At 43.3% G+C, this 17,148-nt stretch overlaps 1 protein-coding gene and 1 pseudogene across 2 annotated transcripts; both read left to right on the forward strand.

Annotated features, from left to right (window-relative positions):
- Positions 1-485: 485 nt before the first annotated feature.
- On the forward strand, positions 486-856 carry LOC306993465 (histone H4). Its single transcript, XM_079603263.1, has one exon. It carries the CDS (start codon positions 526-528, stop codon positions 835-837), a length of 312 nt encoding a protein of 103 aa, XP_079459389.1. The 5' UTR covers positions 486-525; the 3' UTR covers positions 838-856.
- Positions 857-1,660: 804 nt separating this feature from the next.
- On the forward strand, positions 1,661-2,318 carry LOC306993466 (histone H2B-like; annotated as a pseudogene). Its single transcript has one exon. The product of its transcript is annotated as a histone H2B-like (transcript).
- Positions 2,319-17,148: the final 14,830 nt, after the last annotated feature.

Consider the following 17,148-nt stretch of genomic DNA (forward strand, 5'->3'; position numbering starts at 1 on the left):
GCATTACAGTTTTAATACAATCAGTCTCCATCATATATTTTCTCCATTGTTTGTGTTTCCTAATTTCCCACTATTAAAAAGGTGAAAAAAGGAAGAAAAAAAAGAACACTTAAATGTTACATAATACAGACACATTCAGGCATAAACAGAAGATAAAAGAGATGTGCCACTCTATTATTTAATCATTTTACTTTAATATTATGATGTATATTGTGTCCCTCTTCGTTTACCTTGGTGAGCTTGTAGAAAATCACTTTTCATTATAAACCAGTACTGTAAAACATGATCTTTGTGAAATACATTTCACAAATTTTTATATGAAACAATTGGTCAGGGTTGGGATTTAATCACATGTGCTCTTGCTTTTTTTTTGGAGGAGGAGAGGAGGGGGGAGGGGTTGCTATGTGACGCTGCGCTGGTTTCTGTCAGGTCCTGTAAGCGAATGTAAAACGCTTCCTTGTATCATACACAGTATCTATTTGTTGTCTCTCATTGATTGACGGAAGAATCTAACCAGAGCTAAACATGTCTGGAAGAGGCAAAGGCGGTAAAGGACTCGGGAAAGGAGGCGCTAAGCGTCACCGTAAAGTTTTGCGCGATAACATCCAGGGAATCACCAAACCCGCCATTCGCCGTCTGGCTCGCCGCGGCGGCGTCAAGCGCATCTCCGGTCTGATCTACGAGGAGACCCGCGGAGTGTTGAAGGTGTTTCTGGAGAACGTGATCCGCGATGCCGTCACCTACACCGAGCACGCCAAGAGGAAGACCGTCACCGCCATGGATGTTGTGTACGCGCTGAAGAGACAGGGACGCACCCTGTACGGCTTCGGGGGATAAACGCCTAAAACCAGGAGAAACCACACAAACCCAACGGCTCTTTTAAGAGCCACACACTCTGCCACAGAAAGAGTCAATGTTTTGACCGTGTAAATATAATTATTTTAAAACGTGTTGAGTTTGTAATCTAGAATGAAGTAAGGAATCACTAAAAAATCAAGACTTAAGAAAAAAATAATTGTTCTTTAAACATTTGTTTTAATTTTAGTTGTGATTTGTTAAGTGTTAAATGGTAATCAATTTAACAAATAACTGTTTTGGAAAAAAAATAACAATTAAATATTAGATCAAAACAGTTAGGCTACCACAGATGACAGAAGTGAAGATGCAGATGAAAATGTTATTTTAACTTGCACAAATGAGCAAATGAGCTTGTATTTGCTTTTTCTGTCATTTAAACATCTCAACAATAGTTGCACGAGGATAAACGGGTTTTAAGGGGTGTTTGTGTGTTCGTCTATTTTCTCCCAAACTCCCTCAATGGATTTATAAAGGGTTTAAAAATTACTCGATGACGCAAAATATTAGAAACGCTTGTTTTCTCAAAAAGTATTAAATAAAAGAGCGGGAAACGAAACAAATGAAACTTAGGAGAGGGTGTCGTTCAAAATGGCGCAGTGGGCGGGACTATTATTTATCCGCCTGTGATTGGCTCTTTGTCCTCTCGAGTTGTCCAATGAAATATGAGGTTTTGGGTTTGGCCTATGAAAACAGTCAATCAGAAATAAACCATATGGCTTCGAAAATTAGCATAGGGCAGTGAATAAATGCCTCTGTATCGCACTGGAGTTTACATTGATTCGTCTTGTGATCTCGCGTCATCATGCCTGAACCAGCAAAGTCCGCGCCTAAGAAGGGCTCAAAGAAGGCCGTCACCAAGACCGCTGTCAAGGGAGGAAAGAAGCGCAGAAAGTCCAGGAAGGAGAGCTACGCCATGTGTACAAAGTCCTGAAGCAGGTTCATCCTGACACCGGCATCTCCTCCAAGGCGATGGGCATCATGAACTCTTTCGTCAACGACATCTTCGAGCGCATCGCCGGTGAGTCGTCTCGCCTCGCGCACTACAACAAGCGCTCCACCATCACTTCTAGAGAGATCCAGACCGCCGTGCGTCTGCTGCTGCCCGGAGAGCTGGCCAAACACGCCGTGTCCGAGGGCACAAAGGCCGTCACCAAATACACCAGCTCGAAGTGAGGCGTGCCTGACTTCAACTACCCAAAGGCTCTTTTAAGAGCCACACATCTTCTCGGATAAAGAGCTTTTGTGTATTTATCTAATCTTGACCCCATGACAATTTTGATGAATCGCTTAATCCAACGCAACACTTGTCAAACTTTCTCGAGGAGATTTAGGCTGAACACGTTTCATAACCCTAATCTCTTTCAGTCTGTCATTAGTTTAAAAGTGAAGTTGTCTTTTTCTTTCTTGTGTATATGGCCTTCTCGCAGCATTACCCACAGTGTGTAAGTATCACCAACAACATGCCTCATTAAATGAATGCCAGACATTTTAAAGACCAATGAGTTGTTTTCATGGTGAAACCTCCAAACATTTGGTATCTCTGAAAAGCCCTGAATGTGCTCTTTACAGGACACCCAGGTTATGACATGTGGCATGTATGGCTAATGTACTAAAATATAAGATACCTTATACCAATAAAAATGAACTATACCAATGAAAGTAATGAATCCCTGTTTAAGTTTTAAGAGAAAATAAAATATATATACCTGAAAAATAGTCATAAAAGATGGATTTGCAGAAGTACAGCCACAATTGCCATGATGTGCTGACACTTTTTAAAGAATAAAGATAGTGTTTTGTACCTTTTATTTTTTGTACTATTTAAAACTAAAGTCATACACTTTTGTTTTATTGTTTTAATTTCATTAGCTGTGTCCAGATGAAAGTAAAATTTAGAAACTTTATTTCCCTGGATTTTCTATTTATATGTGTGTTTGAGTAAAATTAACATTCTACGGGACCCAGGAATAGACTTTTGTCCACTGTAGTGGACATTATATTTTAGTAAATTTCTCTGACGCCATACATGCCACATGTCATAACCTGGGTGTCCTGTAAAGAGCACATTCGGGGCTTTTCAGAGATACCAAATGTCTGGAGGTTTCACCATGAAAACAACTCATTGATCTTTAAAATGTCTGGCATTCATTTATTGATCAAATGTAGCACCCTTATGGAAATATACTATATTGTAATTATAATTGAAATTGGACTACTTTTCAATTTGTATTTAATAAACCAACATCTCAGGAAAACGTTAAGTTTGATTTCAGAACAGGGCATTGATGTCATGTCCACTGTAGAGGACATCAGGACTTAAATCATGTTTAGTGTATCAGGCATTTTGGGAGACACAAAAAGTGATTATGGAAATAAATTATACATCAACATTCCTATGAAATTTCGGATATTATTATTAAAATGTTGCTAATTTTTACACTTCTTTTTTTCATTAAATGTTGCTCCAAGAACACATTGTACAAATTAGATACAGTGTATAGATACATTACATTGAATGGGAATATTAATTTATTGCCATTTTACCCACATATTACATAAAGTAAAATGGTGTATCAATGCATTCCGTTATATGTTTCATAACATAGTTGATTTTGCCTACATATAATTTCAAGTCATTTTATTTTTTTAAACAACCGAGTTCTGGTGTCCACTACAGAGACACTTTTTTTACCATTTGTTTTTTATGCTCTTATGCAAAAAAAACTAAAAAAAAAAACTAAAAAAAAAAAAAAAAAAAAATTCTGGGTCTCAGGAGGATAAAATATTGACAACATTACTTACAAATTTCAAGTAAGAACATACCTGTAATTTATAGAGCATTTGTTTTTTAGAAAATTAACACTGGTAAAAAAAATTGTACATCGCTAATATAGAGATACTGTAGTTATTATTTAATAATAACTTGAGATACAACATTGAACAAGTAATTGTTTCTATATGAGCAATGACTGTGCTAATAACAATATCTTATTGTTCAATAATTGTACATGCTAAATAAGTTTATAGTATGAGCTTTAGATTTGTATTTGAACTAAATAGATTAGAGGGCCACCACTCCCTTTATAAGTGAATTGTTGAAACTAGTTGAAACTGGAAGGGGATTTACAGTCAAAGACCCAGAACCAGATATAATGAAGGAAGACCCGGAGTCAGAATTATAATAAATTGAAGAAAAGTTTTACTGAAGATAGTTTGCAGTTTCATCAGCAGAAATCAGCTTCAAGACCTACGAGGAGTTTGTAGGCCGCCCCGCTTGAGTAAATTTATTTTATTAGGATAAACCCCTTGAGATGCATCATCTCGTTTTCAAGGGGGTCCTAAAGTACATCACAACCATCACAAAAGAACAAAGTACAATTATACATACTAGACAAACAAATACATACAGAACCACAAACACACACACACACAAAAAAAAAGACAATAATATTAACCGAAATTTACCGAACTTTACAACCACTCGATCAAATGAGCAGAAATACATTTGAAATTGAATGTATAAAGTATATATATATATATATATGTATTTGGATCACAAAATAATAATACAATTAATTTAAATAAAAATAAAAGAAAAATTCACATTGAGTCAGCATCATACATTACAAGAGCACTCAATCACAAAGTAAGAAGACAAGGTATGCTTAAAACATCCCAAATTAAGTGATGGATCTAATATCGGAATAGCCTGGGAAAACCCAGACCACTTCAGGCAAATTTAGATTTGCTCTGCAAGTGGGTCTGGCAAAGAGCCCATTGAAACCCATTTCCAATCCGTCGAAATTGCGGCACCAATCAGAAACGTTGGGGCGGTGTCACAGAGCTGCCCTCTGTTCTCCTTGTTAACCCTTGCTAAAAACACATGCACACATACTTGGGTTTTTAAAAGACACTTTATTTACCTTGATGTACCAGCGAAGGGAGAGATGGATTACACCCACACCCACACAAACATGCACCTAAAACGAGACTGTTGTGTCTCAGACTGGCCACCTGAGCACGCATGCATGGTGGCGGCCATCTTGATTTTAATAAAAGACCGGAATGGACTTCTGTTGTGCTTTTTGTACCTGTGCTGTGTTGCATCATGGGAGTGGGAGATACCAAGTATGGTGTGTAAGGGGTGGAATTAGTTAGTTATGTCTAATTATTGTTGATTGATATAATTATATTTATACTTTTTATAATTATTGTTGAACTGAAGTTTGTGCTGTGTCATTTAAATTTGTGTGTTGAAGGAAATTGGGTTATTTGATCTTTAATACATGTTTATGGTATTTAATACATCCACATTTTATGATTGAGAAATGGTTGTTCCCATGTGTATAAATGCTCACCTGAGGAAGTGGTCAGGGAGTCTAAGACTGGTGGTAGTGAGTGCAATATCTGCTGAGTACTCTGATTGAATTGTGATACCTGATCCAAGGTGATTGTTTTGTATATTGAAGTCTTTTTCTTTATTTATTTTTTTCTTTTGATGTTTCATGTTTTGGCACCTGTGAGCACCTTGCACTTTCCTGGCTTGGGAGAATAAACTGAAAACTGGCATTTAACGTCCTCCATGTGTTGATTTGAAGAACTCTAGATGGTATCCCTAGTTGCTCTTTGACAGGCGGGCTTTACACGATGACGACAGAGCAGAGACGGTGACGCAGATTTTGTACATTACAAAGATGGATGCCGCCGTGGAACATCACAACATCACTCGTTTGAATCACTTATCACGTCTGTTTCAAGCGATTTAAAATGGTCATTTTCGTTAACACAAACAGAGAATTGCTGAGAGTCTCGAAATGTTTCTCCGTCGCTCTGCATACGTCATGTCATTCATCGCTCTGATTAGTTTTAGATCTATCCGACGTCCGTTGGTGACGCCCCTGTGGAAATGAATTGTCTATGGAGCTTTGCCAGACCCTTACTCAGTTACAACTGAGAGTGGTCTGGGTTTTCCCAGGCTAATATGGGAAGGTAAGTTATTCCAGTCTAAAGTGGCTTTAGACATAAAAGCTCTTTTGCCAACTGTCTTCTTGGCTCGGGGGACAGAAAAATAAAGCTGAACAGAGTGCTTCAACTGATAATTTGAAGTAATAGGAACAAAATACTGTTTTAAATAAAACGGGTAATTGAAATGGATACATTTGAATATTAGTTGAAGCCAGTGCCTTTGTCTTCTTATATTTAAAGATGGCCAATTCAGGGCATAATACATTGTGCAATGATGCGTGAGAAAAGGGCATCCAAGGACAAATCTGCACAGTCTGTTATAAGCTGTTTTAAGACTGGAAAGGTCAGATTTTACAGAGTTTAGGTAAACAACATCACAATAGTCAAAAATCGGAAGTATAAGTTGAGAGGCGAGTTTCCTGCGAACACTATAAGTGAAGCAGTTACGAGATCGATATAAAACATTAATTCCATAATTGACTTTACGTAAGATATGACCAATATGAATTTTGAAAGAAAGCTCAGAATCTAGCCATACACCAAGATATTTACATTTTTCAACTTGAGGCAGAGGAGTACCGTCAGAACAAGTTATTGTACAAGAATTGCTTTCAGATTTGAGTTTTTGTCTAGTACCAAAAATCATGAGATATGTTTTAGTTTTGTTAAGCAATAATTTGTTATGAAAGAGCCAATCCTGTAAAATTTTAAAATCATACTGAAGACACGCTTGAATTTGTGGAAGATCATGTTCTCTTACGAGAGTTCTCTCGTACTGCGTCGAAGACGCTACGGGAAAGATTCTTTCTCGAGATATTGAAACCTAAAAATTAATCCTTAATTTTGTTATTAATGTAAAACGCTTTCAGCAGCATACAGCCTTAGGCGGAACAGCTTGCGCGCCCATTGGCTGTTCTGCTGGAAAAGCAGCAGCCTATGCGAGGCCCCTAGTGACGCTTGACCCAATGAGGACGCTTTGCTTTGCTGATCCTTTTATGCTGTGTGTGTTTTTGTGTGTGTGTTCGCCGTTGCGTCACACATTTTTTCCACTCACAAAAGAGCAACGAGCGTCTTTTTAAAGATGCCTCACACCTCCTGCGGCTCGTGTAGAGCCCTACTCAGCGACGGGGACCACGTGCTTGTGCTTCCTGCCTGGGTGAGGATCATGCAGCTTTAGCTCTCATCGATGGCGGCTGCCATCACTGTGATTTGATGCCTACGGTGACTCTGAGGACTCGCCTGGTGTCATTCGCTGAAGCTGCACCTCTGCCCGCTGCAGTGCCGCACTGTAAAAGCGCCGTGCTCAGCGGACCCCGGAACCTCCCTCCACCACGAGGAGCTCACCGCTGCTGCCGCCAGCTTTTTCGCCCACTTCGCTGGACTTTCTACTGACGGACAAGGGCCGCTGTTTGCCGCCACGTCCGTCATGAACGAGGAAGGTGAAGCCGCGTCTGTGGAGGACGACTGCTGTTCTCTCCTCGCTTCGGGTAGTGAGAGATGGGCGAGCTCCGAGGATCTCCCCTCCCCCGCCGCTCGCGAGCGTCGAAGAAGAAAGGCCAGCATCGCTCACGCAGGCCATCGCGAAGCCTCGGCCTCGAGTGATCAGCGCCCGTGGAGCCTGCGCTTTACCGGCTGGATGGCTGCTTTTCTGCAGGGGGACGTACGTTACCGTCCTCACGACTGGCGCTTTTCTTCCTGAGTTCACGAAGAAGTCGCGAAGTCCTGGAAAGCCCCATTTCAGCCAGGATGCGTACTTCTGCTTCAGCTTGAGCAGTCGCCACACCTTCCTAGCCCGCCTAGGAAAGCAACGGTGTTCAAGTCCCGCTGCTGCCGGATTTTCACCAAAACTTTTCGCTCGCACAGTCCCAACACACGCGACCGTGCCAGTGTATACTGCAGTCACCAAACCGGCACCACGGCCCGTTTGCCTGCACTCAAACGTCGTTTTTACGACGTCCCAGGTAAATCTGAAAAATTTATTTTCTGGTGTCCCGGCCACGACCGATGGTGTTATGTGTGTAGCTATAATGCCCACCCAGTGCCCATTCGTACACACAAGCACAGCCCTACACAATACAGGGCTTGCACAAATAAAATTTGTGCATCACATGTAGTGAACGTGCCCGCTTTTCAGTGCCCACAATCACTGCATGTCCCACGTTTTCTGTAAAAACGAAACGAATGTATGTCCCGGCCACGGCCGATGGTGTAATGTGTCTAACTGTAATGCCCACGACTCAGTGCCCATTCGTATACACAAGCACAGCCCTACACAATGCAGGGCTTGCACACATAAATCGACTCATGTCGATTGTGCATCACACGTAGTGAGCGTACCCACTATTCAGTGCCCACAACCACTACACACTGCATGTCCCACGGTTTCTGTAAAAACTAAACCAATGCACGGTCAGTCAGTTCTAACAGACAGTACTCTCAGTGCTATAAATGTGCCCGCTATCACGCACCCACATTTATCCCCAGACATAACGAGCCCTACGGGGCTCGCCCCGTGCGCTCTCTCTCAACCGAGAGAGTTGAGCGCGCGCGGGTTGCCCGCTCGATTAAGTGCGCCCCCCGCCTCCAACGCTGCAAACACGGCGTCCATGTTACAGCACACGGTTGCTCTCGCGTCGCCGCCATTTCGCCATTTTTTGCCCAGAATTAATTCGACCCCTAGTTACTCGTGCAGATGCATGGGAAAAACTTCCCGGGGTTTTTCAGAGTGGGTGCTGAACATTATAAAAGAGGCTATTCGCTACAGTTCTCTCGACGCCCTCGCTGTCACATGGCGAGAGTCGAGACTACGGTAAAAACAGAAGTAGCACACCTACTTCGGGCCGAAATAGCGAAGCTATTGAGCAAAGGGGCCATAGAGCCTTTATCTCAAGCTCAGAGCGAAGGGGGTTTGTACAGCAGATATTTCCTGGTGCCAAAGAAAGACGAGGGTCTCAGACCCATTTTAGATCTGCGGCAGCTGAACGCTTATGAAGCGGAAGTTCAGAATGCTCACGACCAGAAAAATCCTTGCGCAGATTCGCAAAGGAGACTGGTTTATGACAATTGATCTGAAAGACGCGTATTTTCAAATACAAATTGCGTCACGTCACAGGCGATTCTTGAGATTCGCCTTCGAGGGCCAGGCATATCAGTACACAGTCCTGCCATTCGGCCTGTCTCTAGCACCTCGTACATTTACAGTGTGCATGGACGCGGCGCTGGCATCCCTGAGACTCGGCGTACAAATTCTGAATTATTTGGACGATTGGCTGATTCTAGCCCAATCGCGTTCAGAACTCGTACGGCGAAAGACTTTACTACTCGTTCAACCCCGAGTGTTTAGGTCTCAGAGTCAACTGGGAGAAGAGTTCACTATTTCCCAGTCAAAGGATTTATTTTCTGGAAATGGTACTGGACTCGCTGTCTATGACGGCACAGCTGTCATCACAGCGCAGACTGAGAATTGCTGCATATGATAGCATCCTTCCGCAGCGGTCGCATAGTCCCGCTCAGGAAGTTTCAGAGGACGCTGGGCCTTATGGCCTCAGCGTCATCAGTACTACAGCTGGGTCTGCTGCGCATGCGCCCACTGCAGTTCTGGCTGAAAGCGCGAGTGCCGCGCAGAGCATGGGTTTCCGGTCTTTGTCGCCTCAGGGTCGATCAGGTGTGCATGGCAGCCCTGACACCGTGGAGAGCGTCAGACTGGTACCGATCAGGTGTAAGCCTCGAGCGTGAAGGTCCTTCCGGTGGTGTCCTCAGGCTGGGGAGCGCTGCTTGAGGGCAGACCTTCCTTTGGCCAATGGTCAGAACGGGACAGGCTACCACACATAAAATGCCTGGGAATGTTGGCAGTGGACCTAGCATTGAGGCGCTTTTGTCCCCGGATAAAAGGACACCACGTCCTGGTCCGTTCGGACAACATGTTGGTAGTGGCCTACATAAACCGCCAGGGGGGTGTAAGATCCCGAAACCTCTACAGGTTGACTGTACGCCTCTTGGTCTGGGCCCAGCATAACCTGCGGTCACTGAGAGCAGTACACGTGCCAGGGCACCTGAACGTAGGCCCGGACAGACTCTCACGGAACAACGTTCCTACAGGAGAGTGGTCTCTACACCCACAGACAGTGCAACTGCTGTGGAAAACGTTCGGCAGAGCAGAAATAGACCTGTTTGCATCTCAGGAGAATGCTCAGTGCCCGAAATTCTTTTCAAAGAGCATGAACGCGCTGGCTAGTGCCTGGCCCCGCTGTCCGCTCTATGCTTTTCCTCCTGTCTCACTCCTACTTCAGGTGTTGGAGCGAATCAGAGAAAGCGGATGCTCAGTGCTACTCGTTGCTCCGCTCTGGACGAACCAAGCGTGGTTTCCAGTATTGATGCAGCTGACGAGCACTGCTCCATGGCCGATATCGGTGAGGAGGGACCTCCTCTCTCAGGCCAAGGGCTCGATTTTGCATCCTCGCCCAGAACTATTGTCCTTACATGCGTGGGCTATAAACGGGTACCCGCTAACCTCCCGAAGGGAGTGCTAGACACGATCAAGCAGGCTAGAGCCCCGTCCACTAGGCGGCTCTATGCCTCTAAATGGTCTGTGTTTTCGGGTTGGTGTTCAGCCCGGGGTCTATCACCCCTACATTGCGGGGAGACAGAAATTCTCTCCTTTTTACAAGAGCTGCTGGATAAGGGTAGAACCCCATCCACGCTCAAAGTCTATGTGGCGGCTATATCAGCGTTCGTTAATCCGACGCTTGGCCGTTCACTGGGCAGGAACAACCTGGTAGTTTGTTTCCTTAAAGGAGCTAGGAGGTTGAATCCTCCCAGACCTCCTTCAGTCCCCGTCTGGGACCTTTCTACGGTACTGAATGCCATGAAGGGTGCCCCATTCGAGCCTGTGCACTCAGTTGAGATGAAGCACTTGTCTTTCAAGACTGTGTTTCTTCTGGCTCTTGCTTCAGTGAAGCGCGTGGGGGATTTGCAGGCACTCTCAGTGAGAGCGTTATGTATGGAGTTCGGGCCTAACGACTCTAAAGTCGTACTAAAACCGAAACATGGGTACGTGCCTAAGTCCCTCAACACACCGTTCAGGGCTCAGGTCATCTCCCTGTCGGCTCTGCCGGCCTCCGAGGACGGTAATAGCTCCCTTTGTCCAGTCAGGGCATTAAGAGCTTATGTGTCCCGCTCCGCCGCTTTTCGACAGACGGAGCTGCTCTTCGTTTCGTTCAGTGGGCGTTCTAAGGGACGAGCCGCGTCGAAACAAAGCCTGTCTAGATGGGTGGTGGATGCCATAGCGCTGGCCTACGCATCGGAAGGTTTAACATGCCCACTGGGCATCAGAGAACACTCTACGAGGGGCATGGCCTCCTTGTGGGCTTGGTATAGTGGAATCTCGTTGCAAGATATCCGTATGGCGGCAGGCTGGGCCTCCCCGTCTACATTTATAAGGTTCTATAACCTAGAGGTTCCCGCGTTGCAGGCCAAACTACTCTCGGTCTAGAAGACCCAAAACGGTGTTCCTGCCCGCCTTGCGGCCCAGACCACCTAATGTTCTAAGCATCACTCACTGACAACTGCGTCCTATGAGCATGCTATGACCCGCCATATATATTTATTAATTAACGTATATATGCTATTATGTCCTTCGGGGCACTTTTATAAAGGGATGATGCTATTCTAGCCGCTCTCCCTATAAACTCTCTGTGAGTTTTTTGTGTTCAGGCACTTTTATGCCCCGGGCGCGCGCACCCTGGGGTGTCTGTGTCGAATCAGAGCACGCACAGCGTTTTACACGGTGTTCCCGTAGCGTTTTCGACGCAGTACGAGAGAACTCTCGTAAGAGAACGTACTCGGTTACTAACGTAACCTCGGTTCTTTCTAGAAGAGGAACGAGTACTGCGTCTCCGTGCCGTGCATGCCCACTCTGCGTCGTTTCATTGGCGAAAATCAGTGTGTGGCAACCTCGCTCGAGCATTTATAGGCCTAGGCCACGCCCGTTTCGGAGACTAGGGGCCTCGCATAGGCTGCTGCTTTTCCAGCAGAACAGCCAATGGGCACGCAAGCTGTTCCGCCTAAGGCTGTATGCTGCTGAAAGCGTTTTACATTAATACAAAATTAAGGATTCATTTTTAGGCTTCAATATCTCGAGAAAGAATCTATCCCGTAGCGTCTTCGACGCAGTACTCGTTCCTCTTCTAGAGAGAACCGAGGTTACGTTAGTAACCGAGTACGTTTAGATGTATATAAAACGGTGTCATCGGCATAAAGTTGAGCACAACAGTTATTAAGAATTGATGGTAAGTTGTTAACGTAAATAGAAAAAAGGAGTGGTCCCAAAGTTGAGCCCTGGGGCACACCTCTTTGCTGAGTTAGCAGATTAGATTTATTTCCATGTATGATTACACATTGTTTACTATTATGGAGGTATGCGCTTGCAGTTACACAGATCACAGCAGTTATACTCTTCACAAGTCAGTCCATCTCCAATAATGCAGTTGTTCCTTAACCTGTAACCAAGAAGACTAACACACACACCGACACACACACACACCGACACACACACACACACAGTTTTTCCAAGGTTGGATTTGACCAGGCTCCAACTATAAACAGGAGAATCTTCTCAAAACATCAAGATAATACATTCTTTCTCTCAAGGAGAGGACACTTATATAACACAGTAAAGTAAAGCTTTAACAAATAAATGGTACTTTAAACTATTGGTTCCAATGACCCTTATGTGTTTTAACACTTTGAAGAACTTTCTCAAACAAAACAAGTCCATATAATATCTGGAAGCCGGGCTAAATGAGCAAGCGCTGTTACTGCATTCACATATCAAATACAGACATTAGAGAATACATAAAAATAACATTTCAGTGATCACACTGGTAACTTCTAACAAAGTAAAATCTCATAATCCTGAGAAGTAATTCAACTCATGTGATATTTAGAAGGACAAATATTGATTAATACCTTGATTATAATCACTCATTAGATATACAGTGAAGTGGATTCCAGAATGCACCCCATTCGAAACAACAATCAAATATTTATAAGTTATCAACTTATCAATGTGTTTTTGCTACAACTTAAGTTAATCATGTTGTTTGTTGGTTGACGATAATTTAATTAGAAGTTGTGACAAAAGTTTGATTGATGCAAAGTTTGTTTAATTTGTTTTAATAGTGATTTCTGTGGACTAGACAGAAAATTCCACAATACTTTTGCACACAAAAAAAAAAAACACCCGCCAAATCCAATGAGTGGATAATTCCACTGTGAAAAAGTCTGCAGATTATTGGAAAAAACGACTGGAGAGATTAGCAAAATACAGACCATAAGGTTTTTGAGAGACTTTAAACAATGGTCCAATAAAAGATAAGATGTACAGTTTAATAAAATACACTGCAAATATTATGCTAAAAATCAATTACTTATATATATTTTTATACAAATGATTGCTCTTTAAGTTATGGTCTTACTTTGTCAATTCTGAGGTTGGTGTTGTGTCTAATTATGACCATGAAGATGAGAAGCCAGAGGAAGTGGATTTGAGGCAATGTTTATTCATTGGAACAAAATAAAGATAAACAATGTTTACATCCACACCAGTCATGGCGCTGGATGTCTTTAATGGTGGGGGACCATGTTATGCAACAGCTGGTGCAACTCACAGCTGGCAATACAAAGTTGTAGCGGCCTGTAGGGAGCATTCATTAAAATCAATAAATTAAGTAATACTGTTAATTTACCTCAACAGAAGAAGGAAACAGGCCGTTGTTTCTAATTCCCTCTTTCTGATAAGTTTAAATGGTTATAGGAAAAGATTGCAAGAAGATGTTGTGGAAAACACATAATGCACTTGAAATGTAGGTACTGCGACCTTGTCGTGCTCGTACATTACAACAAAATACCGCTTGGAGGATTTTTACAATACTGAACGTAAAATCTTTCAATTGGAACTATCTATTCATCTTATAAGATTATCAAGTGTATATTATATTATCAATTGTCAGGGTTTGTTTTGTTTTGAATGGCTCAGCTAAACAGGCCAATAATTAACTACCATTATTCATTTTATTTATACTAATGTCTAATTAAAACGTCTACAAATGTATAAAACCAGAGCCCGTCTACGGAGAGCCTGGCCACTCCCTATTAAGTCCTATTGTACCGAATTTTGGTTGTATTTCCACCAGAGTTCCACTGGGGGCGATCGCCCGAGTGCAAAATGCATGGGAGTCTATGGAGCTAGACGGCTAAATTTGTCTCTTTCACCCGTTTGCCGTTGAGAAATCACAGATTTGATTGTAGGTTTTGCAAGTTCAACATGGGTTATAGGTCGAAAGTTGAATGAATAGGTGATGAATGAACGCTGATTGGTCAGTGAAGGACTGATTACGACCAGAGATGCTTGATGGCATCATTGCTTAATGGCAACTCTTCTAGCACGTGTATACATGTGTCAGCTGTGTTGTCGATGCCTCAAAAGAAAAGAAAATGCACAGTGCGAAACCACCAAAATGACTAAAGGATTGCCGTAAAGCAGTATCTCTGGTCGTACGATGTGTATGATGTCATTGATATTTTAAAATACTTTTTAAAGCAAATAAGTGACTCCAAAAAAATCTAACACCCAATGTGTAATTTCAACGAATACAACATTCAAATTAGACAAAAAATGATATCCTGAGAAAAGTGGATGTTGAGGAGTATAGCTCCATAGACCTCCATTCATTCTGCACTCGTCCTGTGAGCGCCCTCATGTGGAGCCAGAGTGGAACTGCAACCAGTTCAGAAGCCGGAAGTTTACTGAGAGTGGCAGTTCTCCCATTATTAGACATTCTCTGATAAAACTGATCAGAGATCAGGTAAAATCAACCCGTTTTCTGTCTTTTCACACTCTTATAAACTGGGTGACTGACAGCATTTGAACAGGATGTTTTTCTCCTCTTTGTCTTACCATGAGGCTCCAGTGCTCAGGTTACCTGGACAGTAAATGTGCCACAGAGAACGATGGGAAGATGTCCAATGGATTATGCTGGCAAAAGCAACAACAGTTTTTGGGGAAACTCCTTAATAGAGAATACAGGGAGATGTTACCGGTTCTGAATTTCTCAAAATAGTTCATGAAGGTCTAAAATCTCACATATTTAAAACCCCATAGCATCTGAGGGTTTGGATCCTGAAGATGTTGGACATGCCCTAACATGTGTGCTTCAGCTTCATCATCTTCAGCTATTAACATCAGCTATTTATACCATAAGGCAAACGGCTCCTATACTGCATTCAGCCCAGATTGTATTACAGTAATAAATGATACTTTAATTTTCTTAGAACGGCAGTATGCAAGACAGTGTGGTCATACTGTGCATTAATGCACCCGGGAGATATTGATCCGTTCCCTAATGGGTCTATGAATATGAAAATTGAGAATGTGAGGAGACTTTTTTTTTGTAGTTTATTAAAAAACAGTGCACAGTATACACAAAATCAAATAAAAAAAGGTGTTAAAGGCACATTTTTGTGCACCCAGATTTGAATACACTCACACACCTTTGTGCCATTCCTGGAAACAGTTCCTGTTCAAATGAAGACACAAGTGAACGTCACATCCCTGGCATTTCCATGGAGTTTGCTGCTTCTTTCCATGCACAGCTTTGCAATGAACACACAAGCGGCGACCAGCAGTGGCAATATTTCTGACATCGGAGGTCAGCTCAGCTCCTGGAACCGGCACATGGTCACTACTGGTGTGTTTTGGTGTTACTTTCTGAGACACCACAGAGCTCTTCAATAAGCTCTTCCATAAACTCCTTGTGTGTCATGTTGCCGTGTAGCTCTTTGTGCAATATGAAAGCGTTGGTGGCAGCAACGTCCAAGAAGTGTAGAAATACTTTTCTGTACCACTTCATGGTTTTGTGCTGTGCAGTGTAGTACTGCAACAGCTGATCGGACGGGTCAACACCGGTCATGTGCTGGTTGTACGCGGTCACAGGCGCAGGACATGAAAAAGTCTTTGTCCTCCATGTGTCTTGTGCTTTCACTTTTCGTTGCACTCGATCTCCTGTAAAGGCAGCATGGATGGTGGAGCAAATAGACACTACTTGTTTGTCCATCCACTTCACACACACAAGAGGCCCGTCCCGAATCCACCGGATGGATCCCCTGCTGGACTTTTTGGTCAGTGAATTAGATGAGCTCCGTGGGAAGTCCTTCCTATAGTCTCTGTACGTTCCACAAGCACCAAACTTCATAGCAAACAAGTCTGTTAAAAGCTTTGGACTTGTGTAGAAATCGTCCATGTACACATGGTACCCAGAGCCCAAAACTTTCTTGTCCAGAAGAGACATCACAGCATCATAAGAAAGCCCATGGTCTGTGGGGAAGATGTCATTGCCCGTGTACACAGAGAGGTCCACAGTATATCCATTCGATGAGTCAGTAAGGACAAAACACTTGAAGCCCAGCTTTGTTGGCTTGGCTTTCATGAATCTTCTCATTACTGTATTTGCTCTGCATGCCACCAGTCTTTCCTTCACAGCTAAATTTCTTCTAGGATGATAGAAGGCTTTGCACGCAAGACGGATAGTGTCCATGAGGGGTTTGACCCTGAAAAGTCGGTCATGTTCAGCTGTGCCGCTCTTCTTGTCATTTTCCGTGTCTGCATCTGGGTGGCTCATGTGCAAATTCCAGGAAATGGTGCGGTATCGGTCCCTAGACATTACTGTGGCGGGAAAAGGCACAGAGAAAAGACTGTCCTGCCGCCAGTAGTCAGCGATGGAGCTCATCTTCACCATGGCCATGTAGAAAACGAGTCCAATGTAGCGGTACAGCTCGCCAACACTGACATCTGTCCAACCGTATTTGCGACCCTTTGCAAGTGCCCTGGCAGCCTGAGCGTTTGTGTTGTGGCACAGATTTGACACGGCGCTCTCTGAGAAGAACAGTTTGAACAGACTCACAGGGGAGTGCGAGTCAGCGAGACTCAACTGCGGCCCAGGTTCCCGTGCCGGCAGGAATCTCCGAGGCTTTGGGGCCACGTCGACATCAGTCTCTTCTCTCCATGACAGAGTCTTCTTGGCTCTCTTTGCAACAGGTATCTGGTCATTCTCACATCTGTGGGGGAGAACACAAAAGTGAGCATGCTGACAACAGGATCACAACAACATCCATTACTAATACATAGATAATGCTGATATATTGCCCACTCATTAAAGGGTTAGTTCACCCACTCATGAAAATTAGTTCCAACCCCGTAAGACTTTCGTTCATCTTTGGAACGCAAATTAAGTTATATTAAATGTGTTGAGCGTGCATAAGGTCGTCGAT

This window comes from Phoxinus phoxinus (assembly GCF_949152265.1).
Source record: "Phoxinus phoxinus genome assembly, chromosome: 25".
Classification (NCBI taxonomy): Eukaryota; Metazoa; Chordata; class Actinopteri; order Cypriniformes; family Leuciscidae; genus Phoxinus; species Phoxinus phoxinus.

What these genes read in the sequence shown, in the direction of transcription:
- LOC306993465 (XM_079603263.1), top strand. Translation starts at nt 526, where the DNA reads ATGTCTGGAAGAGGCAAAGGCGGTAAAGGACTCGGGAAAGGAGGCGCT.